Source organism: Phyllostomus discolor, chromosome 6 (genome assembly GCF_004126475.2).
Source record: "Phyllostomus discolor isolate MPI-MPIP mPhyDis1 chromosome 6, mPhyDis1.pri.v3, whole genome shotgun sequence".
NCBI classification, from domain to species: domain Eukaryota; kingdom Metazoa; phylum Chordata; class Mammalia; order Chiroptera; family Phyllostomidae; genus Phyllostomus; species Phyllostomus discolor.
The window spans coordinates 28,397,914-28,424,757 of record NC_040908.2 but is presented as its reverse complement, the minus strand read 5'-3'; the positions used below and the strand labels follow the sequence as shown (position 1 = coordinate 28,424,757).

Below are 26,844 nucleotides of genomic sequence, written 5' to 3'. Positions count from 1 at the left end.
CGAGGGAAATATTCCCTGCTCTGGTAGAAGGAGGGAAAAAGAACAATTTGAAATACACCAGAGTACTCCAGAGCCTAACTCATTTAGGGGAGGAAAAGTCCTAAATGCCAGCCTGCTCTAGCCGTCCCGTCCCACCCAACAGAGAAGAGCTTGAACTTGCGAAGTTCACAGTGCAGAGGCACAGGCTCACTGGAACACAGATCTAATCACAGGGCCACAGAACGTGTCCCTTCCCCACATCCCACTATCACATTCCAAAAGGCCTATTTTCTGCAGCTCCTGCTAACCAGTACCTCGTGCTCAGCTATCAGGAAAAAAAATGATAAGACATACTAATTGGCAAAAAACATGATTTGAAGAGACAGATCAAGCAACAAAAGCAGAACCAGCTATGGCAGGGATGCTGGAATGATCAGACTAGGAATCCATAACAACTATAATTAATGTGCTAAGGGCTCTGAACAATAAAGTAGGCAGCACGTAAAAACAGATGGGCAATGTAAGCAGAGAGACTGGGATTCTAAAAGAGAATCAGAAGGAAATGCAAGAGAGCAAAACCACTGTAGCAGGCATGAAGAATGCCACTGGTGGGCCCGTTAACAACATGGACAAAGCCAGGGAAAGAACCTTCGAACTTGAAGATATGGCAACAGAAACTTCCAGAAAGAAAGAAGACTGGAAAAAAGGGAACAGAATACCTAGGAACTGTGGGACAACTACAAAAGATATGACCTATCTGTTATGGAAATACTGCAAGGAGAAGAAAGAGAGAAAGGAGCAGAAGAGAAATTCGAGCAAAAATGACCAAGAATGTCCTTGAAATAATGTCAGACACCAAAGCACAGATCCAGGAATAATATCAAGTAGGATAAATGAAAAAAATAAAAATAAAAAAACCACACCTAGGCATATCATATGTAAACTGCAAAAAATCAAAGACAAAAAAAATCTTAAAAGAAGCCAGAAGGAAGTTTCCTGTAGAGGAGTAAAGATAACAATCACACCTGAGTTCTCCAAAACCATGCAAGCAAGATGAGAGTGAAGTGAAATATCTAAAAGTATCTAGAGAGAAAAAAACCCCCACCAATATAGAATTTTGTGCTCTATGAAATTATCTTTCAAAAGTGAAGGAGAAAGAAAACCTTCTCAGACAAAAATTGAGGAAATATGTTGCCAATAGACCTGCCTTGCAAAAAATGTTAAAATGTTAAATGAACAAAGGCATTCAATAGAAAACAGTAGCAAAAATGTAGACATTAATTCAACTCTATCAATAATCACGTTAAATCTCATTGGTCTAAATACAATTAAAAGAGATTGTCAGAATAGATAAAAAATAAGTTGCTACTCTATGATGTCTACAAGAAATGTACTTGAATTATAAGACATTCATAGATTAAAATTAAAGGTATGGAGAAAGATATACCACGCTAACACTAACTTTAAAAAAAGCCGGAGTAGCTATATTCATTTCAGACAGAGAAGGCTTCAGAGCAAGGAATGTTATCAGGGGTAACAAAGGGGATTACATAATGATAAAAGGGCCAGTTCTCATTAAACCCTTAATGTGTACGCACCTAAAAAGAGTACCAGACTACAGAAAGGGGGAAAAAAAGACTGCCAGGAAACTATGAATCTCTTATTATGATTGGAGACTTCCATGCCCCTCCTATCAGAAGTGAACAGGTCCAGAAGGCAGAAAATCAGTAAAGACATAGTTGAAGTCAACGGGGCCATTAATCAATCGGATATAATTGATTACTACATCTACTGACTACTCATCCAACAACAGCAGAATAAACATGCTTCTCAACATCACATGGAACATGTACCAAGACAGACCATATTCTGAGCCATAAAACACACCCTAACAAATCTGAAAGGATGGAAATCATATGTCATCTGCTCTCAGATTACTGTGCAATTAAATTAGAAATTAGTAAGAGAAAGATGGTTGGAAAGTCCCCAAATACTAGGAAATTGCATAACACACGGCTAAATAGCCCATGGGTCAAGGAGGAAAACTCAGGAGAAATTTTAAAATATTTTGAACTGATTAAAAAGGGAAATACAACGTATTAGCAGGAACAGCAAAAGCATCCTTGAAAGACATGATCTGCTAAAACTCAAACAAGAAATAGACAATGTGAAAGTCCCATATCTAAGAAACTTAGTCAGTAATTAATAACTTTCCAAGACAGAGAGCATCAGGTACAGATGGGTTCACTAGTAAATTCTACCAAATATTTAAAAAAGAAATCATACCTATTATCTACAACATCTTCTAGAAGGTGAAAGCAGAAAGATCATTTCCTAATTTTTCAAAAGGCCATCATTACAAGAAACCGATCAACATTACAAGGAATGACAACTATACACCAATATCTCTCATTAATTTACCCTCAACAAGGTGTTAGCAAACTGAATCCAACGATGTATAAAAAGAAATAGACATCAGGACCAAAAGGAATTCGTCCCAGTTATCCAAGGCTAGTTCAACATTTGAAAATCAATTAATATAACCCATCACATTAACAGGCTAAAGATGAAAAATCAAATGATCCTATTAATAGACACAGAAAAAAAGCATTTGATAAAACCCATTCATGATAAAATTTCTCAGCAACCAAGAAAGAGAGGGGAATTTCCTCAACTTGAAAAAGAGTATCTACAAAAACCTACAACTAACATCATACTTAATGCTGATAAAGAACTGTTTATCCACAACATACAAAGAATGCTTAAAAGTCAATACTAAGAAAATGAACAACCCAATTTAAAAAATGGGCAAAAGACCTGAGCAGAAACCTCACCAAAGGAAATACACAGACACCATACAAGCATATGAGACGCTGTTCAACGTCACATGTCACCAGGAAACTGCAAATTAAAACAGCCAGCTCCCACTACGCACTGTTAGCACGGGCCAACCCCAACACACTGACACCAAAATGCAGGTGAGGGCGGGTGTGGAGCAGCTGGAACTCTCCCTCAGTGCGGGTGGGAGTGCCAAATGGTGCACCTGCTTAGGAAGACAGTTTGGCAGTTTCATATAAAACTAAACATACTTTAAGCACTCGATCCACCAATCACACTCCTGGTATTTATCTCAATGAGTAGAAAACTTATTTCTATGCAAAAACCTGCACGTGGATGTTTACAGCAGTTTTATTCCTAATTGCCAAAACCTAGCAACCTAGAAGTCCTTCAGTGGACAACTGGGTAAACCGTGGTCCATTTATACAATGGAATGTGTTGTTCGGCACTAAAAATAAGTCAGCTATTAAGCCATGAAAAGACAAGGGAACTTGAGATGCACATTACTAAGTGAAAGAAACTGATATACTCTATATGTTCTATGGTTACAATTATATGACATTCTGGAAAAGTAAAACTACACAGACAGTGAAAAGATCAGTGGTTGCCAGGGGTTAGGGGAGGGGCGGGGATGAGCAGACCCAGCACAGAGGATTTTTAGGGCAGTGAAACCACTCTGTATGATACCGCAGTGGTGGATTCATGGCATTTGCTATACGTGTGCCCAAACCCATGACATGTACACCACCAGGACTAAAGCTGAATGTAAACTGAGTGAGGACAAAATCTCAGTGGAGGCGAACCGATGATAACAAATGTAGCACTCTGGTGGGGGACGCTGTTGGCGGGGAAGGCTGTGTGTTGTGGGCTGGAGTAGTATAAGGAGAGATGTCTGTGCCTACCCTTCAGCGCTGCCGTGACTCTAAAACTGTCCTAAAACTGTCTATTAAACACACACTCACACACCACACACCTGTTTGTGGAATGAAACCAGGCAGGATGGCCAGACCCTCCGCTGGCCTTGCATGGCCTGGTCACTGGCCTAGAAGGAAGGACGGCTCAGGCTCCACTTCCTGGCCTCCCACCCAGACTTGGAGGGTTCCACTGAAGACGCCTTTAGAACCACCCGTGGAGGTGTGGGCTGGCTGTGCTCGTGGAGAGGGGCTTTCTCAGAAAATACAAACAGGTAAGAAAGCTCCACCCAAACTTGGCCATGGCACCGACCTGATCAGCTGAGTGTTACCAACAATGCTTGAAAACCCGCAGACCCCCAATGTACTCCAGGCCACAGCACTGTGTTCTGAACTCTCTGCCCGACTCCCCTCAGCAATGGCTCCCCGACACTCAGTTCACTCTACCTGCACCTGCCTACCAACCCCCAGAACGTCCTCTTCTTTCTTTTCATTAGGCAACAGAAAGGAAGACAGGAATTGAGATAATTTCTTACCAGGGGCAGCTTGTGCACATAGTTTAGCCACTGGTGCCCTCTGGTGTTGAAAATCTGGACCTGTTCTCATAAATAGCTTGGGTTGGCAGCTTAGCAAAATGGAAGTGGCCTTTGAGGACTTCATTTTTTTTAGTTTTAAAAACTCTGTTATTTTCTTGGGTGAGCTGTGTAGTTGTCTTAACAGGTTAAAAAAAAGTCCCAATGACATGAGGCTGACTCTGAAAGTGCTTTTAAAATTCTGGAAACAAGAGGACAGAGCTGGCTGAAGATGGGGAATGTGGACAATTCGGGCAGCCACAGCGGGGCTCCTGGAGGCAGGAGGGTGCCAGCGGGAGGCAGCAAAACCAAACGGATGTGCCAGCTGGAACCCAGGGGACCCTGAGGCTCACTTGGGCCCAGTAAGGAGGGACCGAGAACCCATCCCAATCCCCTCCTCCCTCACCCCATTGAGACTGCTGGCCTGCCACTCCTAGGCTGCCCTTGGGGCTTCTGTTTGCAGGCTACCTCTCATTGCTTATTTTCAGCTGCTTTTCAGGGATGAACTCTGCTGGATGGAAACAGAGCAGCCCTGCTGGGGCTCTCTGGAAAGGAGAATCAGCACTCTGTCACCACCCAATTTTGCATCGCACATTTGTTGGCTTCTCCTGTGCGCTGGACGGGGCTGCAACAACAGTGCTGTCCTCAGGGCAGAGCGGGGCTCAGGCACGCTGGCCTCAGGCACCCTGGCCTGCATTTTGGTTCGGTGTCTACACCCTTATCCCCAGCTGAGATTAGAGCTGGGATAGCAGTGAGGTGGGTCAGACTGCCAGGAATTCTTCCAAAGCAAGCAGCTTTCTGAGAACAATGACAAGGCTGTGCCTGGGGAGAGAGGCGGGCCCATGAGACCCCCAGAAGTTTATGTTAGGGTGATCTGGCCCCGCAGGGTGAGTCAGGGCAATGGTGTGATTTCACAACAGGTTTAAGTCAGCCACGCCATTCTTGGAAACTGTGAACAAACAGTTGTGACCAGGAAATTGTGTAACTGTGTGAGGGAGGTTGACAGGGAGACTGAGTGCAGAGGCCCAGGCAGAAGATGAAAGACGGAGGGTCACATTGGGCACCAGTTGTCACCGGATAGGGAACTGCAAATCCCGATCACACTGAAGATGTCACCCAAAGCTTTCCAGAGACTGGGACTGGCCAACTGCCGGCCGCCCAGCATTCCTCAGATGAAAACACTCCATGCCCGATGGGGGTCCCTAAGTGCTGATTTTTTTTTCCTTTCGGCCATAGCAGTAGAAAGAACCAGGCTGAGATACCGGCAGGAAGGGCCCCTGCTGGCCTCTTCTGGCCATGACCCTCTCTACAGGTGAGGTGGCTGCAGGGGCAAAGAGACTACAGGTTGAGAAAGAATCAAAAGAGAAGTAATCCCATGGGACTCGGGGACAGGGCAAGTACTCTGGATGGTGCTACATGGGTGGGTACATGTCATTGTACATTTGTCAAAACACACTGAATGTCCAGCAAGAGTGAGTCCCAATGCAAACTGTGGACGCGGGAGGATTACAATGTGTTGGTGTAGGTTTGGTTGGAATAAATGCACCACTCTGGTGGGGGGATGTTGGTGGTGGGGAAGTTCAGTGCATGTGGAGGCAGGGCGTATATGCAAAACCTCTGTACTTTCTGCTGAGAACCTAAAACTGTCCTAAGCAACACAGTTTATTGAGAGGGAAGTGGGGAGGACAGGAGGGAGGGTCACGGGAGCAGGAAAGCAGCAAGGGGGTGTGGCCAAGCCAGGTAACAGAGGAGCATGGGGCCAGAATTCTGGATGCCTTTGCCCCTGGTTTCTGCATGGCCTGACTCCCTCATGCTCCCTGGGGCTCCAGCGCTCACCTACCATTGCTGCAGGCAGCCTCACTCTCCCATCCTCTACCGGGGCAGGCGTGAGCGCATTTCCTGCCAAAACAGCGCTGAGTACACATCTCTGAGCCCTGCTTCTCCCAGGGTCATCCAGGGACCCACAGCCCAACAGCGACGGCCGGGTGTCTGGGTTGCTTTCTTAAAATATCAATATTTATGAGATAATGGCATCTTCATTGGAATTCCCTAGATAGATCAATAATGAATATATTTACTAAAAGCCAGACGTGGCCTCATCTGAGTCCCTTCCAAAGCAGGCTCTGTGCTTCCCAGCAACTCTGCTCAATAGTCCAAATACCCAGCACTCCTCTGCTGAAAACACTCACAGTTCCTGCTCTATTATTTTCTTTACTCCCCACATTTGGTTTTCTCACTCTTCGTTTGCTGTCATGTCATTTAATGACAAAAAGGATTCTGGCAGGCTCTGTCTCCTCCAGGACTGGGGGCCAGAATCCTAGGAAGGGATGCGTGAACGTCTGGGAACCCGACACAGGACACTGGACATGTCACCGGTCAGCACTTCCTGCCGTCCTGGGTCGGGCCGCCCTCAGTCCCCACCACGGCCATCTCCAGCCTTCACCACCCTCCTCACGCCTTCCACACCCTACTTCCCACTTCAACTTCAAAAAGGATCTGTTTCAGAAAATACGGAAACTCGCATTGCGTTGCCCTCAGCAGATTCAGAACTTCCATGACCACTTCACACCCCCTCTTCCTCCTGGACTGCTACCCCTGACGGGACACAGCCAACATATCTGTGCTCAGGCTGCCTCTAGAGGCTTTGCCTCCTCTGGGAGGAGAAGCCTCCATCCTTCCCCAAGGCTCACCTCCCCCCGTCCCCCTGCTGTATCAATGGTCTCTTCTCCCTTCTGGTGCACTAATCTCCCCTTTTCCACCATCTTTTTCCTAATATACGACATCCTGAAAATGCTATACCCTCTGTCCTCTATTCAGCCTCTGCATTTGGGCTTCCACTCCACCGTCCCACCAAGACAGCTCCTGTTGAGCTCACTAGAGACTCTTTGTCATTGCATCCAACCCCATGTTTTAGTTCTTATCTTAAACAACCTCTTGGAAGCACTTGGCACCACCCATTGCTTCCTTCTTAATTTTTTTTTGTGCTCTACCCTTTTGGCTTCCACAGTGCCATTTCTCCACACTCTTCCGCCTGCCTCTGAGGTCCTTCCCCCTGTTGTTTTGCAGGCTCATCCTTGGATTCTGGTAACCCTCCTCCCTCAGCCCCCAAGGTGCTAGCATCTCTCTTCACACTCAGGGGACTTCTGGAGATGACACCTACCCTGCAGCTTTCACTACTTAGACAATGACCAATCCCAACTCGCAATGCTTGGTCTAACCTCTCCCCCAGAGTTGGAGAGCCCCACGTAAATTTCCCATGGGCGCGTTGGGCCAAGACGTCCCCAGCTCAACTCCACCCCATCTGCTTCCAGCCCTGTAGCCTCTCCTGTGCTCCCATCTGAGCAAACGGTGTCACTGTCCTCCCGGAGGGACCTGGTCACCACATGCATTTAATTACTCCTTGGCATCATGTAGGTTACCCATTATCAGCCTCTTTATTCCCACTGAAGACATTGCCTTATTTCCAATCCTGACAATGTCCCATTGGGATCCTGTCAAGGACCAATTTGTTCATGACCTCGGTTTTCCTTCTTATACTTATACCTCTTTTTCTCATTTTTTTTCACAATGGGAATTTACTAATAATATATTAAGTACAACGAATAAAACACTGTTTTTAAATAATAGCCATGCAATATTCCTGACTTACAGTTCACAGTTGTCCAGCTCTGTGATTGGACGGACCGCCTTACAGAACACTGGACACTCCGTTTAGGCCCCCAGACTACGTTCTCACCTCCCCATATTATATGCTATCACCTGTGTCACTCAGCATAACCATCTGTGCAGAAGATAACGCACGGGCAGGTCAGCAGGAAACAGAGGAAGGAACCCAAGACTCAAGCCCTACTTGTGCTAACAAGCTGTGTCACACGAACAAGTTCCTTAGTCTCTGAGCCTCGGTTCCCTCATTGGGGACACAGGGATCAATAAATTGTCTTATGTGACAGCGTTCTAGCATGGCTCCTTCCAAGACTAAACTCTGAACCACGGACTGTGACAGAAAAATATCGATCACTTATTTCAGTGCCTAACTCGAAAAACATTTTTCCCTTATGTATCCCAATGTATCTTTTCCTTAAAAATTTCTATGCTTTTATAGACTCCTCTTGTCTCCCCAGCTTATTAACTCTCTTAAAAGGGGCAGTCATGCCTTCCTCCTGGAGTCCCCTTGGTGGAGGTCCCCTGGCCAGTGTCTGCACAGAGACTGTTTAACAAAAATGCAGAGTAACTAACGAGGGCTCAACAAGAGCTTGTGTTCATTCATCCCGCCAAACCTGGGACCTGCTTTTGAGGCTATGAGAACAGAGGAAGATTTTGAAGAGGAGACAACAGGGGCATGTGCATGCGGGGTGTGGGGGGCGAGGTGGGGCACGGAGTTCCTTACCTTTGCACTGCAGACCCTGCCGCAAGAGGCCCCAGAGCAGCGACCCACAGTGGTCACAGAATGTGGGGACCTTGTAGTTGTGGATACTGAACTTGTGAGGCATGTTCACGCTGAACCGCTGGGAGCCCACCTGCAGGATGGCAAAACACAGGGTCATGGCCAAGTTCTTGCACATCCTGGATCACTTATCGCTAGGCCTTCTACAGATCTTTGCAAAAGGCACAGTCATTTCGGGTGGTAGGTCCTGGCTTTGCTCTGAAAGCTGCCTTGAGAAATGAGGGGACGAAAGCCTCTGGCTTGCCCCAGGGCCTTTGCCCCTGATGCCCTTATCTCATGTTCTGCTACCAGTTTCACTCTGCAGCCCTGTGCAGGACTTCTGGCCTCTACCTCTCAGGGCACACAACACTCAATGTGCACCTCACGCTTGGCCATTAATGAGCTGTCACCATGTGCTTTCAAGGCTGCTTTGTGTGCGGAAGCCACGCCTGGGCAGCCTTTTGGGGACATGAAATTTTATAAACACCCTGAAAACCCAGCCCAGCTGTGGAACCTATAGGGTGACAAGCGGTAATGGTAGTGAAGACTGCTAATACAGAGCAGTGACCACTAAGGGTGTTACAGTGTGGGCACTGACCACAGGACAGGCACCTCCAGCTCAGGTAAACCTCACTTCCACCCTCTGGGGTGGGCACCACTGTTAGCCTGAGTTTACAGATGGGGAAATTAAGGTGGAAGGAGATTAAGAAACATGCCTATAAGCTGATGAAGGGAAGAGCCAGGATTCGATGCCCACAAGTCTAAATTCAGAACCCAGGCCTTTTAACCACTGTGCTGCCACTTACTGATTATATAAAAGGGTACAGAGAAGGCGCAGGTGGAGGGGAGGGGGTGAAGAAGAGGAGTGAAGGTGTCTGATCTGTGGGCCTGGTGCTGCTACAAGCCACCCCTGAGGTCTCAGGCCAGTTTTCTGATTTCTTAGGGCTTCAGAGTCCTTATCTGGCAAATGCTGATGGTGCCCCCATCCCACCCAATGTCACAGGATTGTGGGGTTGAGGAGACGCCAAGGGTGGAAGAAGTGGGAAACACTGAGTATTCCAAAGAAGCAAGGAGTCATCAGCAGGGTTGCCTCTCTGCATCTTCTTGCCCCTCCACAGAGCTACTCTCCACCTACATCTCTAGTGAAGCAGCCACAGGAGACAGGTCCCTCTCAACACAGGGAGGGGACCCTCACCTGAGACCTCCATGGGCCTGGGAGAAAGTTGCTCTTGCTACTCTGGGAACCAAGGAGTGAAAAGCAGGCAGCAAAGAAGCTGTCCTTGGCTCACTGCTGACTGGTGAGTGAGAGTCCCACGTGGGGGAACAGAAAGGGGGATGGCAGCTGGACACAGACATAGACACGGACATTCTTATGGACGCGGACTTGAACACAAAGGCATGCTGCATGCACACACACACTCAGGGTCACTCGCTCCATAATGAGTTCCCTATGACCCAGCAACAAGGAATGGTCACTCCTTCCACTGGACCAGAATTTTACTGGCCCCAGCTTGAGATGCATGGGCTACCAATTAGGGTCTTGTCCCTGTATAAGATTCCCAGAGTTACTAAAACAATAGTGATTACCCCTCCTCAGCTTCATTGTTAAGGTGTGCCTATTTGTACATATAGTCACGTTGACTCTATGTCTGCCTGCTCACCTCAAGGATGTTGGAGATCACTGTGCTCACTCCATTCCTGCAGATGCTGATGACATGGGGGACCTATACTGAGAACAGACTTGTGGTGTCGCAGGAGTGACCTCATAGGATATGGATGACAGACAAGGGGGAAGTGGTGGGGAAGAGTCCCAGGTGACTAGGAGAGTCAGTGTGGGGTGGGACAGCTGTGTGCCCCTAGTGGTGAGCACTAAGCACAATATGCTATGAGAGGTGGTGAGAGGAGGAGGATGGAGCGCACAGCACAGGATCAGAGCAACTGCGGGACAGACACACCATTCCTACTGAGCTCGGCTCAGAAACAGGGGTGAGTGAGACCAGCAAAGAGAACGCAGGGAGGAAGGGAAGGGCAGCAAGAGAGAATTGAAAGATTGAAAAAAAGAAGGAAGGAAGGGAGGGAGGGAGGGAGGGAGGGAGGGAGGGAAGGAGGATGGAAGGAAGGAAGGGAAGGAGGGAGGAAGGAAGGGAGGGAAGGAGAAAGGGGACACAGAGAGCACTCCTTGGTCACCACACCTGGAGAGTGCAGGGAGGGGATGAGTCATAGGTGCTCTCTCACACACACACACACACACACACATGACAGGGCACGTGCACTGGCCGAGGGCTCACAATGTACAAGTTCCAAGGGGCCTGTCAGCAGAGCACCTTTAACTGGAAGACATTAGACACTTGGCATTTAGAGTGACACCTGTTTGGGGTCTGTATGTACTGATGTATGAGGTGTGTGTGCACATACATAACACCACACAAAAGGATTAACCAGAGGTTGGTCCCCAGCAGTGCTACACCCCGCAGAAAGCACACTCATCACCCTGGTGGCCCAGGGACATACCAATGCCCATAGAGACTGGCCTCAGGGAGCACCAGGAGGAGCTAAGCAACTCAAAGGCCCCCTCCTCAATCTCTGGCAATTTATCTCCCTTGGGACATGGGCCAAGTCTGGGAACATAGCTCACTGGCAACTTCTTTTTACTGCTCGATGTGTCAGGAGAGTCAGAACCAGGTCACAGATTACGCTGGGTTCTATGCCATTCAAACCCTCTACCCTGCATGTTGCGCACTCCTGTGGGACTCTTCCCATGAAGGAGGTGGGAAAGAGCTTTAGAAACCTGCAGAGGTTCACAGCTGACGAAACCCGTGAGATTCCTCTGTCTCGTGGGACATGGCACCAGAACTGGCACACAGGAAGTACTCTGTAAATGCTCAGTGGGATGGATGTCCACAGGAAGGAACTACACTGGACAGCAAGCAAGCCATCTCTTTCTTTCACTTTCTTATAGAAGTAGCAAGGGTAACAACACACTCTGGGTCGTGACCCTAGACCAGGAGTTAGGAGACTCAGGCAGTGATGGCCTGTAACTTCACCCATGACGGTAGGAGCCCTGCAAGCAGCTTTGGTGCTCTGGGCTGTCTGCCCTTCAGGGACATGGGAGGTACCATCTAAGCTTTGTCTCCTGCTATTTTTCCAGAGATGGTGCGAAAGCAAAAGCAGCTAAAAGATGGGATATGATTTGGATGCCAAGATGTCAATTGGTTGAATTATTTTTTTTTTAAATGATTGACAGCTCACTTTCTTTTTTTTTTAAAGATTTTATTTATTTATTTTTAGAGAGGGAAGGGAGGAAGATAGAGAGAGAGAAACATCAATGTGCAGTTGCTAGGGGTTATGGCCTGCAACCCAGGAATGTACCCTGGCTGGGAATCGAACTTGGGACACTTTGGTTCCCAGCCCACGCTCAATCCACTGAGCTACGCCAGCCAGGGCTGAATTATTTTTAAGAAGCTGGTAGGTCTCTGAAAGCCACCCCTTTTGGAAGTCAAGTTATAAATCTCCCTGGATAGAAGCCCAGCCAGAGAAGTACTCCCTGACCCCCAATTCTGATGGCCTATGATTACGCCATCTTTATTTATTTCACTGAGAATTAAAACATGGCTTTGAAACCAAGTATTGTGAATATAGATAACACCTGTACTGACACACTCTTCTCCCAAAAGGTCAGTTAGGAGAAACCTAGCTTTGCTGTTGAATTTTCTTGCTTCTTCACCCTTAGCAACTTCCCTAAGGGTCAATCTGACACTAGATTGTAGGATTAAGAGACAACATAGTGCCATGGTCAAGGACTTAGACCCTGGAACAGACGACCCAGGCCTGAATGTGGCCCTTTCACATACTAGCTGTGTGATTTGGGGCAAGTTAACTTGACCTCTCTTTGCCCCTATTCTCTCTGTTGTAAAATGATAATAACATCAATCGCATTGAGCTTGTTAAGGGGTTAAATAATTTATGATAAAGTGCTTACATCAGGGCATGGTAAGTACCCAATGAGAGTTGGTTGCTGTTACTCTCATGGTTTTTTCTGCTTTCTAAGTGTTTCTTGGGTTTTCCGATTCCACTCCATTGCCCCATAACCCCATAAAGATAAGGTTTCTGCTTGCGTGTTGTGTCTCTCCCACTGTTTATGAGCGGTGTGGAGCCTTTGACACGTCAGTTAGCCGCTTCCCTGTTCCGATGAGATGATGGCATGAAAGAATTCCCATTTTCCCCTGTGGGCTTTAGCCCTTGGCAGAGTCTCCACAGACGTAAGACCGACTTTGAGCCACGCTCATTCCGTAGGTTGTGCCCCACACCGGAAGGCTGTGGACAACTCCCTTAACTTTTGATCAACACAAGGAAGAAAGCGGTGGAACCTCAGAGAGATAAGGTTTTTTCTTAGGGCCCACAGAGGGGGCCGAGGAGGGCAGGATGGCAGGGAAGAAAGCCCAGAATGTCAATGTTATAAATATTTACCTCGTCGGGCGTTTCCTGTTTCTTTAATCCAGCACACTTCGTAATTATGAGCTCATGGCATCGCTTGTGGACCACGCAAGTGCAAACTGCAAACAGCAAAACATGGAAAGGCTGAGCAACAAGTGGGGGAAGGAAGGTTCCACTCCAAGATTTAATCAGGCTTCAGTGAAGGGACGAGGACAGCCAGGCCCTTCTGTCACTGGTAATGGAAGCCCTTTCTACTGTCATTTCAGATGGCTTTGCCATCAGAGCCATTGCAGTGTCCTAACTGCTCTGGAGAAGAACAAACCATTTATATCCTTAGGGCATCATCAGTTTTCTCTTATTTCACGAATCCCAATCAATTTTCTTGCTCCCGTACGCCAAGGTCAGGGAACAATTCCCCTTCCGTGAAGCACTGTCTATCAGAGGCGTTGCAGCCCTCTCGTGCTCTCCACTCAGGGCTGTGTCAGGGCTGGCTGGCGTGGCGGGGAGGGTCGCAGTGGGAGAATGCGTGTTTCACAGCAAAGAAGTTCTTAAGCTTTTGACCTGGTTGTATCCTTACAGGCCAAACTTAAAAATTTCCATTTGATTTACTAACTCCATAAGAAGTAGCCTGTAGCTCGGTCTTCGGCATCATGGGGCAGTGTGGGCAGTAAGTGGCTAAAAAGGCCAGTAACTTTTTGCACACCCAGCAATGTCCAAAAGAATCTACCCAAGCCCACAGGGGTGAGGCCCAAGTTTACCTGTGGCTTGAGAGGAGGTAGAATGATCTCCCAGGCCAAACCACAGAGAAGCCCCCGCACGACCGCATCACACACCCACCCTCCGATTCTGGGCAACTTAACCTTGCCGTTATAGCCAATTAACTGCAAACAAACGTCAATAACTTCAAGTGAGGTTTAAATGTTTAAGAGCTAATGACTCCCGAGTACAGACAAAAAGAGACTTGGCAAGGACTGTCGGAGACACTGAGTAAATAAAACAAGCGGTGAGGGAGCTTCTCCAGGGAGCCAGAGAGTAAGGGCGCTGACGGCACCCCTGAGGCAGGTGTGGTACCCAGGGGGACCTTCATGGAGCCTCAGACTGAAGCACGTGTCTCAGCAGGAAAGATGGGCATGCTACCCACAAACAGCTAGGCCCCTGGGACACCTGGGGACAGGTGGTTCCTCGAGGTTGTCCCACACATATACTCCCACATGTGTGGGTGGGAGTCACGGCCAGCAAGTGACAAAGAAAACAGGGTTCTGCTCCTCAAAGAGTGAGCGTGAGCATGGGAACTGCAGGGACTTCAGTGTCCTCAAGCCCAGCACACACCTCCTGTGAGCACTGTAGCATCAGTGATCTGGGGGGGCCCCCTGGGATTCAGTTCATACTGTACCTCTTACCTTGACACTGGTATCCCTGCTTTCCTATGACACCCCTGAAAAGAAGAATACAGCCCTTTTAGAAATTTTAGTAGGTCAAAACCACACAAGGCCGCCCCATTCTGGTCACCGCCCACAAAGCCCCAAGTATACTGAGGTCTCCCTAGCAGTGTAACTGCACCCCCACTCGCAGGCTGCCCTAAGTCAGCTCCTTCAGAAGGGCAGCCCCAGCGCTTGGAAGGAAGTGCAAGGTTTGGTTGGTGTCTGGGCTTGGTTTGGTTTACAGCCATTCCCGCGGGACCAGCAGTGCTCTGGGAAGCCACAGAGATTCTGCTTGCTCTCTGCAGGCCTCCCAGAGTCCAACGTGCCCCTCCTTGTGGGTGATCATGGCAGGGGCTGCGCTGGCAGGCACTTTCCCTGGCATTCCAGGAGCTAGCAAGGATTATAGGTTAGTCTGTGGCCAGGGCTGGGGGTTCAATGTACCATTCGGGTGAAGGCCAACATTAAAGGTTCCTTCTGTGGCCAGAATAGAGTCTCCTGGGGCCAGTTTAGGGTCAGCAGGGACACAATCCGATCAGCCTGGCCTGAGCCCTGTCCTCAGTGCACCAACCACAAGTGGTGGGGGAGCTCCCTGAAATTCCAGCCCAGTGGGAGGAGCCGGAAGTCATTCGGGCTACACCTCAGCAGACTAGGAGCCCAGCGGTGTTTGTCGTGGGCTCACAGGAGACCTGACTCTGTAAGACTCAGCTGTCAGGGCCTGTTCCCTCCGAACATGCAATTCGTCACCATGTTACAGAAAACGGAGGTCAATTGAGTCAGTCCTGAAACTGAGACCTGTCTGTGGGCGGGAGTGGGGTGCTGTCTCTGCTTCAGTTGGGTTGAGTTTGCTCTGAGCTTTGTCACCTCAGACCTTCATGTCAACCTCAGTGACCGGTTCTGGAAAACCACCAGGACAGGACAAGCCACTCCCAGACACCCTGGGAAGCCAGGGGGTTCCTGAGAGTGCAATTCAAATGCACCCCAGCTGGGTTCATGCTGCAATTGGGCTTCATTCACTCTTGCCTGCTGGATTCAACTGCATGGGCAAACCCCAGTCAGCTTTAAAGAACTCAGAGAGGTTGCCAGAAAAGCTGGTGGGATGTCAGGAAAAGCAGGAGCTTTGAGTTGTGCTCACTGGGGTAGAAATCTGACACTTCCCAGCTGGAGGACTGCAGGCTCCATACTGCTGTTAGTGGAATGAGCTTCATAATACATAGCTCACAGGACCCTGGGAAGGTTTAATTAAATATTTCCAGTGCCTGAGAGACAATCTCACTTGTGGTGGGTATTCATTAAAAGTCCCCTTCCAATCCCCAAGACCCGTGTTCCTCATCTTTCTCTACCTCCCAAATAGGCCTACTACTTACCTGTCTCGGTCTATCAAAATCCGAGTCATCATGAAAAGAGAAATGCCACCTCCTCCAAGAAGCCTTCCCTGAGCTCTCCAGTCAACACTACTCTCTCACGCCTCTGAAACCACAGCATCCTAGCAGCACCAGTGTTACAATAGGTGCTAAGGACTGCTTTGTGTTATCAATATTGGAAACCGAGTACGTTTAACTCTGTTGTGAGAAAACTAAAATGTATACAAAAATAGGGAGATGGACCTCATTTACCCATCACCCAGCTCCAACAGTGACCAATACATGGGTGGTCTTGTTTCATCTCTACTCCTAGGCCCTTCCTCCTCTCCCCACCCTCTTTTTTAAAATAAATCCCAGATTCCTATCGTTTGTAAATAACTCAGTTTGTCTCTCCAAAAATAAGGATACCTTTTAAAGAACCTACAATCACAATACCATTGTTGATTATAAAATCTTAGCTCCTTAAATGTGATATATAATATGATTCTAAGAGTACAGTCACCAGGAACTACAGCTTCTTTCCATTGACTGCCCCAAGCACCACACACTCAACCTTCCAGAAAAGTCTTCTGCAATTAAATAAAGAAGGAATAAAGCACATCTGCACTTTTTACGTGAAGTTTGTAATCTCCCAGCCTCTCGTCCCAGAGAAGGCATAACTAGAGGTTCCCAGGAGAGAGGGCCTTACCAGATAAAATCTCTGCAGTGGGAGCAGTAGGTGGGCTGCCGAAGGTAGGTGGCCATGAACTTGTGGCCGTTGACCTGGTGGACCCTGCGCCTGACGGCCCCCTGCCGCTTCCTGGGCCGCATGCGCTCCCTGAACACGCGCTCTTCATTGTCTTTAGGGGCTGGGGAAGGACAAGAGCAGAAAAGAAAGCACAGTCTGGGTTAGCACACCTTGAAAGTGACCTGCAGGAGAGACCTACTTTACATCCTTGGATGCCGGGAAGTAGGAAGGGATGTGGGGGGCAGCCTTCACTGGTAGAGGGATGAGGTGGTCTGAGGAGCCTCACTGCTCAGCTCCAACAAGAGTCCACATGCGTGGAAAGGCCCAACTGTGGTTTGGATGCCAGCTGCCCGCTTAGTATCCATCCCAATCCCAGTTTGGCTCCAAATGTGGCTGTTCTACTCCTCCTACACCAGCTGTACATTGTATGGGTGTGGGGTCAAAAGGCATAAGGTTCAATCTTACTGCAACTTCTGAGCAGCGTGACCTTGGACAGCTGGTGCTCCCTCACCCTGAGCCTCTGCAGGTGCCTCCCTCTGTAAGTAGGGGTGGCAATGCCCACCCCAGGGGGAGCTTTGGAGTCAACAGTGTGACTTCCCTCGGCACCCAGCCACCTGGCTCAGAGGGGTGGCTGCCTAATAAACCTGATTCTTCTTCCTCTTGCCTCTTATCTAGACAACGAAGAGCCTTTCCCCAAAGGTGAGAAGGAGAGGGGAGTACAACACTACAAAAGCTGAGAGTTTCTGAAGGGTGAAGACCCACCACCACAGTGGCCATCCACAGGTCAGGAGGAGGGCCCTCACCAGAACCCAGTCTTGCTGGCATCTTGAGCTTGGACTTCCAGCCTTCAGAACCCAGAGACAGAAATTCCTTCTGTCAAAGCCACCCAGTCTGGGGTATTTTGCTAACTTGGCCTGAGCTGAGTAACAGAGATGACGACAATGGCATCTATCAAAGACACACTCTGTGGCAAAGTACTCTGAGTGCATTACCTGTAGTAACTCACTGAATCTCCCCAATAGCCCTACTCAAAGGGTACTGCTCTTAACTCCATTTTGCAGGTATGCAAACTGAGGAATAGGGAGTTTAAGTGACCTGTTCCTATTAACACAGCTATCAATGGCAGAGCCCAGATTCTAATCCAGACAACGGGGGAGGTGCCAAACACTGCTCTGAGGGCCAGTCCCCTCTCCCTACAGCAAGGCCCAACGCTCTCATCTGAGTGGCTCTCGTTATGGAAGAGTCTAGCTGCCTGCGGCTTTTCCAAGGGCAGGAGAGGGGCTGGCTCCGGCTGTCCTGCCAGGCTCCTAGCCCTAGTTCAGGCCCTGGAAGGTCGCCGGCGTGGCATAGCTTCAAGTGCTCCGGAAAGGCTCTGTGTTCCCTAACAGCCCTCCCCCAGACATCGCACTGTAACAGTGTCAGTCCTGGGGGAGAGCATTATCCCCGCCAAAAATAAGATTTTTGAAAAGGTCCCCCCTGCAGGGACCTCTTTGAAAAGAAGATTCCCTGCACTGGGGATCACAGGTGTGAGCCAAGCAGCTGCTCCACCCACGGGCATCTGGTCAGTCCAGAGAGGGTAGCAGTGGAGGGAAAGTAAAACTGAAGGAGGAGAAAGGCCAGGGCAGGAACACATGACCAGCGGAGGCTTTCAGAGGGAAGCAGCCTCCCAGCGAACAGGAGTGTGTGGACAGGAGGCTGCCTTCTTAGCACAGACACTGAGGGCCCAGGTGTGGGTCTCCTTGCGGCCCCACCTCCTGGCCTCCAGCCTGCCTGTCTTCCCTTTTCGCCTGGTGCTTAGGGTTTCAAAAAGTCACTGACACTCACTACCTTCTAGGTGTGGAAACCCGCCACCTCCCACCCTGCAACCTGGGGGCCGAGACCAGCTGACCGAATTCTCACGCTAGGACCCCAGCTCCGTTCCAACACAGAGACTCTATACGCACGCACGTACAGAACGGTGGCAATCGCCACTCAATGCTGAGTCAGGTGGTTTTCAATTCCGATTCATACTTTTCACTGTGTTTAGAATATTCTGCTACTTTTATAAGCTGGAAAAGAAATGGGGCGATTAAAAAAAATGTATTCGGTAGCCCTTACTTGCTACAAAATTAATCTACAAAAACCAAACCAAAAACCCAGTCCAGGGCAGCTCAGGCCAGAGGATGGGAATTCTCTTTGCAGAATGCATCCTTCCCATTCTTTCACAGAAGAATTCACCAACAAACATATTTAAATGCTAAGCCAGCCCCCTAATGCATTTTAGATGCAATTTAATTTACAAACCCATCAAATTCCTTAGTCATTTTGATTTTGGAAAATTGTATTTTCAGTTAAGGTGGTGATGAGCCCACTCTAGGGTTCTCAAGGGGGCACTGCTGTGATGGGCACCCTGGGAGTCCCCGAAGGCCTTATTTCTCAACCTCTTACAGAGGTGACCAGAAGCAAATGTTCTAAACTGTGTTTACATTGATCCAATAGGTAAACACAGCAACCACTCACTTTAACTCCAGTTCCTCTTAAAGACCTCTTGGAGAAGTGCACTGAGACCAGAGTGGGTGGAGGGGTCTTGGGGGCCAGAGAGCTCGGATAACCTCCTGCTAGCCTGGGGTCTGACTGAACTTCCACAAAGGGTTCTGTTCCTCCTGCCGTTCCTTCTGACCTTACCTGCCGTGTAAGTCAGGTTTAGGTCACAGGTGTAGGAAATCAGAAGGCTACAGGAAAGGCAGAACACAGGGGAGCTTCACGTTCCCAATGATGCCCCACACACTCCCCCACCCTCCCGCCAATGCCCTGTGTATAAGGGAGTGGGACAGGCAACAGGAGAAAAGAGGTGGGCCCCTTGCTGTGGAAATACCCCCAACACCACATCCCTCTGCATGAGGGTGCCAAGGGTCTGGGCAGGGCATCTCTGCGCCCATCACCCCCCCACACAGAAGGAACAGACTAGATGACACGAGGAGGAAAGCCACAGGATTCCTCAGCCTCAGAGAATGACATTGCTGGAATCTGGAATCACCAATAGAAACTGATCTCTTCAGATGTCCCACTGTTATGAAGGGTTGCTATTAAAACACAGCTCCCGTGAGGGAGGGGTAATTCAGTGTGTGAGTGTGTGTGTGTGTGAGAGAGAGAGAGAGAAAGAGAGAGAATTAGTAGTAGTGTGAATAAGACAAATGATTTATAAATGCATATGTGTGTATAATATATCAATTAACATACTGTATAATGAATAATTTATATATATTATATTAATATAGTTTTATGGCAAACAATATAATTAATTGTATTATATATTATAATTATATAATTAATATTCTAACAAAATTATATTACAATTATAACTTAATTATATTAATAACATATTATATAATGTACAATATGATATAAACATATTCAATTTTGCTGAACCCTTTCAAAGTTGCAAACACAGTCAACAATTTACACCTAAACACATCAGCCTTTATCTACTAAGAACAAAGATATTTTGCTTCATAACCACAATATCAGAGTCAAGAAATTTAACATTGCTGTAACATTATTTGATATATAGTTCATATTCAAATTCCTCCAATTATCCCCAAAACATCCTTTAGAGTTATGTTAAAATTTTTAATCCAGGACCCAATTAGAGCTCACACATCACATTTGGTTGCCATGTCCCTTCAGTGTGCTTCATCTGGAACAGTTTTCTTGACTTTTATCCTTCTTATGACACATTTATGAGAAGTCCAGGACGCTGTTTTATGGAATGTTCCCCAATCTGGATTTGTTAACTTTCTCCCAATCAGTTTCCAGTTAAATGCCAGGAACCCCAAAGAGGCCTATGTATCAACAAGTCCAAACACACACATCGAGACCCCCTGTAGATAACTGTGTAAATGACACAAACATACTACATACAGGAGAACCATAAACTATTCACTCTTCTTGGGAATTTTTAAAATGCAAAGCAGAGCAGTTCGGATATAACACTAACTTACCATGTAATACTTAATAAAGAAACAATTTTTTAAAGGAAATGGTAAGTTCATTTTTTTACCATATCTTTAAAAAAAATTTTGAATACATTTGTTTTAAAATGGTATTACCCACTAATGGGGAGGCTGCGGTGAAACTGCTCTATTCGTTCTCTGCTCCAGGCCATGTAACGTAATGCTTTCTGAAGGTAATGCTGCAGTCCACAGCGAACACAACAGAGAGATGCATAGCCTTTGATTTGGCAACTCCTTAGGAATTTCAGTCAATAATGAAACAGAAACTAAAAGCTATACACTTATAACTTATAGATGTTCCCTTGTTGCGTAATTACATTGGCCAACAAATAGAAGTAACTTGATTGCCTAACATTAGGAAAATGGTCTAATAAATTATATTATACTATGTAGAGCAATTTAAAAATGGTGAGGAAATACCATGTAGGAAAACGGGGAAATGTGACAAAAGGTAAAAACAGAAAGCACAACAACACAACCCTATGTAAAACGTATTTGCAGGTTTAAAATAACATAAGAATTATCATGCTATACAAGGATGGTGGGATTATGTATTGTAATATTTGAAAAAAATCTTCTCTAGTGTCCCTTAATGACTTTTAAAAGCAGCTCTCTCTGCCCAAAGCATTAGCTCATGGGAGGGCCCCTCGTGCTGCATGGATGGGGGATGAATGGCAGGACGGGAAGAGCAGAAACGAAAGGGCGCCCTGGAAAGCAGGGCAAGTTTCATCAGCTTCCCAGCTGCCTGTGGTTCTGAACTGAGTGAAGAATGACCCCGATCTAACCCCTCCACCCGTGAGCTGTCCCCGCAACCCGTGCCTCCCTCTGAAGGATGCTTGTTGCTGTCATTGCATGCACCCGGCCACGCCCACTTGGTGTGACCTTTTATTGGCTGCAGCCTCTGAGGCAAAACCAAGGCTGGCTTCCCTCCTTTGTTTTATGGCTGCATCTGTTACATAGCAGATGGGGCACCTTTTCTGGCAAGTCTAATTACTGAAGGTCTCACCATTCTGCCATCACCTCCCTCACCCGGCCTCATCTCCTGCACAGAAAGGGAGCCAAGGCGACAGACTGAACACACAAGAGCAGCCTGAATTTCAGTGCTCTTGGGGTGCCTTCTGGGATAGGAGTAGCCACCAGAGCAGTTCTAGTCGGCCCAGACTTACAAACTCCTGGTCTGTAAGCAGGACTGCCAAATCCAAGCACCAACCTTGCCCAAGACCCTCCAGACTGGCCAACGCTCATGACTGGCCACCGCTAGGCACCGCTGTTATTCCTCACTGCAGCGTGGTCACCTGCCCTTGGTGTTCAGGGCACATAGGGTCCTTCCCTCAAGCAAGTATGCTGTGGGGTCTTTATTTTTTCTGACCTCTTCTGCCATCATGGTTGAAATAGGTATTAGGAGCCCAGACAAACTGCCTTTGCCCCAGACTTGCATCAGGTCCTCAAACGAGTCATTTAATCTCTTTGAGCCTATTTTTTGTTTATTTGTTTTTAATCTATCAAGTGTGGGTAATGTAATGGCTCTGCCTAAATCTCAAGCTGGCACACTTCCTTCTCTCTCCCTGGTGCCAACATGACACCTCATTGCTGAGGAAGAGTGAAACAGCCTCACTGCCACCCTGCACAACCTACTGACGGCCCCGGCTGCCCCCACCCTGCTGGGGCCCAGCTGCCTCCAGACGTTCCGCACCTGCCACTGTGAGTGTGGAAGAGAGTCAGCGTTCTCTCCCCACCCCATCCATTAGGGGCTTTAGAAAAACAGACTCCATCCTCAGACCTGGAGAACTGTCAAGAAGATTGGGCTGGGCAAGGAGTATGCCTCAGCTGTAGGACCAAGGCAGTAAGAAATGTGGGTGGTTTGAGAGAGGCCTGTGGACTTCCTCTGCAGGCTGGCGCAAGCAAATAATGAACCCGGTCCTCGATGCATTGGTTTCACAACACAAAGAAACCAATTCAATCATCCTGATTTTTTTTAATCTAAAGAGCTGTCAAACCTTGGATCGTTTTCAGAAGCTGAAAAATTATAGCCACCATATATAGGGCCCCTACCAGAGCTGAGTACCATTTTAAGCATCTTACATCCAAGATGTACTACTGTACTCCATACACACAGAGTGCTGTTCCATACACATGGAATACTGTTCCATACATGTGAGGCTGTTCCATACACAAGAGGTTCTGTTCCACGCACATGAGGTTCTGTCCCACACACAGAAGGTATCGTTCCACACACAACAGGTTCTGTTCCATATACATGAGGGGTTATTACATATACATTAGGTATTATTGCATACCCCTGAGGTGTTACTGTGTATTCATAAGATGTTATTAGATAAACATAAGGTACTATTACATATCCATGAGGTACTATTACACATACATGAGCTATGTGGGCAACTTAAATACATCCTTCTCTAATGCCATGAGGTGGTATTACTCTCAGCCTACAAAGAAACCAAGCCTCCAAGAAGTTAAACAGTTAATTTGTTGAAGGTCACACAGCTCACAAACAGTAAATGTCAGCTCAAAAATTCCCGCCCTGGCTCATCCATTCATGTCTCCCAAAGATAGTACAATAGCCCGGGTCCCCCTTGTACCCAAGTCAGCGTGTGGAAGCCTCCCGCTGCTGTTCACCCACGTTTCCGCACGTCGGCTCCTGCTCTCATCTGAAGACCCAGAAAAGAGGGCTTGAGGGGACGGCTGACTCATGGTACACCCACACAATGGGATTTAATGCACTGGTTTCAAAAAGCAAGTCCACTGAGAAACAAATGGAAAAAGAAAACCAAGAAACGTGTGTATAGTTTGTATCTGTATAAAGTAAAAAGGAGGAAAGGATAAATAAACTCAAACAACATAAGCAAAATTACACACTGAAACTTTCTAAAAAATAAACTGTTCATCCAAAAATGTAAATCATGTGGATACCGGATGCCAGGCACTGCTCTGGGCACAGGCCCTTGGCCACACTCTAATTATTCTTCTCAGATATCCCAGACTCGGTCCACCAGAGACAGGGCCCTGGGAGCAAGACAAGGAGTTACTGACACCCCAGCCCAGCGTGATGGGGCTTGATCCCGACAGAGGCGAGGCAGAACCTCTCCCCCGCAATCTCTGAGGCGTTAACGTTCCCTCACAAAAATTCTCTGGTTTGATCTTATGGCCTTATTGGGAAAAAAAAAAGAAAAAAAATACCAGGTAAAGGAAAAAATAAAAAGATAAAATGAGGTGCTGAAAACTGAAGGAGCAATGCCTTTTATTTTTTAGTTGCCACGAGGAAAACAGGTTATAATATGTTCAAGTGAAATAAATGCTTCATGACAGTTTGAACTATCGAGTAAATATTTATGTGATGCCAAAGAATATGTTGCACATGCTGTACTCACACAATACATTAAAGAGAATTTCTGTTCAAAACAGGAAAGAGGAAACAGCAATGAACTCCCTGAGTGAGACCAGCCCGTGCTATCTGCATCTTCCCAGAGGGCCTCATGGCGTGGATCGGAGACGGCTGGGAGGAGAGGCGTGGAACTATCTGTGTGTGTTGTTCTGTGCGTAATCTAATCAGGAGGGCACTGGTGGCCTTTCAAGATTGGCATCTCGAATTTAATGTAAACCATCTCTCTCTCTCCTTCACTTTCTGAATGACCTGTTCTGTGTTCATGGCATTGCTCATGCTCTGTCCACTCGTTGAAACAAAGCTTAAGCTATTTCATGCTTTATAGGAAAAAATCCAACATGAAGAAGGAAGGGAGAGCAACACTGGTGTAAATGGAGGGAAAACAGAGTGGTGGCCAAACAATGGTCACTGAGGGAGAGTCCAAGGGAGAAAGTGGAGGGCACCCCCCAACCCCACCATCCCATGCACTGATTGATGCAAGGCCCAGGAGGACAAAGAGAACCACTGGAGAATGGGGATTTACTTAAGCAGGAAGTCTGCTTGCCTCCTTCCCATCTGCACTCCTGCATTTACTCCCTCCCTCCCACCTCCATCCATTCAAAGCTTCAAAATCACATGTAGGAGTCCATGACACCTGACTATATGCCTCTGGTACCCAGGAAAAGTCACTACTTGCCAGAAGGAAACCACAGAGCAAAAAAACCCTCCAGGCAGACCTACTACAAGCCCATAGAGTATTCTCAGCCTGGGAAACCAGCCAAGTGGGGCACCGGCCAAGGGTGGGGCCGGAGTCCCTGCTGGTGCCAGCGATGGGCCAGTGATTCCTATGACAGGAAACTGAGCTGTTGCTGAATTCTTGGGCACCTGTGCCCTATGGAGCTGATGTCCATGAGGCCAGGTTCTGTCCATTGTTCGTATTTCTAAAATGCTGTATTAAAAAATGCCTATGGGAAAACAGTGGCGGAAGTCCCAGCAGGGCATCTGTTTATTCCCACATGCTCCTTGGTGGTCCTGGGTAGGGGGAGGTGCCAATGCCAAGTGAAGGTTGACGCTCCCCTCCCATATACGCTTCCAATATCGTATACACTTCTAATATCGTATATAACTAGCCCGTCAATGCCACAGGCAACTAAGCCAAAGGATGAGGGGGTATTTATTGAAAACCCTATACCTATCCAGTGCAGTTAGTATCCCCCTTTCCATCATATTCAGTCGGCAGCCAGCAGAGTTCAAGATGGGGCGAGCAGAGTGAGCTAAAACTCATATCCCCGAATTCCCTAGGGGCCCCCACCTGCCTAAACTGAGCTCTAAAGAGCTTCTCAAAATTAAGTGCCTGCACCATTTCCCCGAATACCACAGTGAACGAACTCTTTGGTTTCCCCAAGTTTCTTCTTTGCTTAGGTGGTTTTGAGCTCTCACTAATGGTTCAGTTAAAATTGGAAAGAAAACCCCTGGCCTATCCCAGAGAGAGCTGGAGGCCTGAGCAGGGTTCCCACGAGGCTGATGAGGTGGGTATTTTATTAGACTACCTGGGAAAGGAGGAGAGTTTCCGGAGAAAATCAGAAGATTATAAAAGAAGAAAATAAAAGGCAGTGGAAGAATGGTGAGACAAAGGAGATGAAGAAAGAAGATAAAAAGAAGATGATTACTAAGTCACAAAGCCCAGGCTGGCAACTGGCTGAAGGAACCCCATCCCTTTTCAGGTAGAAGATGGACTTGTGTGAAGTCACACAACCTCCTCTCCCCTGTGCTTTGGTCCATACTGACTAAGACGTGAGATCACCTTCCTTCCACCCCCCTTCCTAGTCACCCAGGCCTGGCTAGTTTCCAGGGCAGGGCCCTGGGGGACGGACCTCCCTTAGGAAGACAAACACAGGTGGACAAGCCCCAAGGCTTTCTACAGAAACAGCTGTAATGGCCACAGCATTTGCAGAATTATATCTCTTCTCTCATCGTCAAAACCTGCTTAAATGAAACTTTCTCTTACAAGTTTTTGTTCCACTGAGACTGAGACCAAAACTCTGCACATGAAGATGGGGATAAGAAGGTCAAAAGCAATAATGCCTTTATTATGAACCAAAAGCATCCCATTATCCAACCCCTGCTCTGATCTCCCTCTCTCTCTCCCCCTCTTTTTCTCTCTCTCTCTCTCTCTCTCTCTCACACACACACACACACACACACACACACACACACCCCGACACTGGTACTTCTCCCCAGATGGGGACACTGCAGTCTAAAAACCTAATGAATTCCCAGCTATTGCTTCTTAGGGCCTCACAAATTCCTATTTCCTCCTGAGCTGTCTTCCATAGTGGTATGAGAATGCTGGGGAAAGAACAGTCACCATGTGAGGAAAAAATATGTTTCTAATAGCTCCATGAAACAACAGAGACATCTGGTCACTTTTGGGCTGCACAGCTATAAATTCCTATACAGTGAACACAGAGCTACCAAAAAGACAAGAAGGGTGAAGACTGCCCCGCTCCCCATTTTGGTGACCCTAGGAAAATGTTCTGAGGCCAGAGATTCTTAAGGGAGATCCAGTTGGTTTAGGCCTTAGTGCTCATAAAGTCCAAGTGGAGATGAAATTCTCTAAATAAGTAAGTTATCTTTGTCTGGAGGGAAAACATGACTGGCCACAGGCCCTGGCTTGAATGCACCTCAGCAAGCTTCTTGCAGGTGTATATTCTTGGTCACTAGGGCCCTGGGGAAGAAGTAGTTATGACTCTTCTTCCCAACTCCCAATCTATAATTTAGCATCTCGGGACAGCCCAGGAGCT

At 47.5% G+C, this 26,844-nt stretch overlaps 1 protein-coding gene across 2 annotated transcripts in view; it reads right to left on the bottom strand.

Annotated features, from left to right (window-relative positions):
- Positions 1–26,844, bottom strand: part of PRKCE (protein kinase C epsilon) — a 473,918-nt gene that overhangs the window by 151,714 nt on the left and 295,360 nt on the right. For both annotated transcript variants that reach the window (XM_036027919.1, XM_028515225.2), the window contains exons 3-6: positions 16,628–16,787; positions 14,558–14,592; positions 13,191–13,276; positions 8,688–8,817 (exon numbers count right to left, since the gene is read on the bottom strand). In XM_036027919.1, coding sequence (XP_035883812.1) covers positions 8,688–8,817; positions 13,191–13,276; positions 14,558–14,592; positions 16,628–16,787 — 411 coding nt within the window. The remainder of the gene's footprint in view (positions 1–8,687; positions 8,818–13,190; positions 13,277–14,557; positions 14,593–16,627; positions 16,788–26,844) is intronic.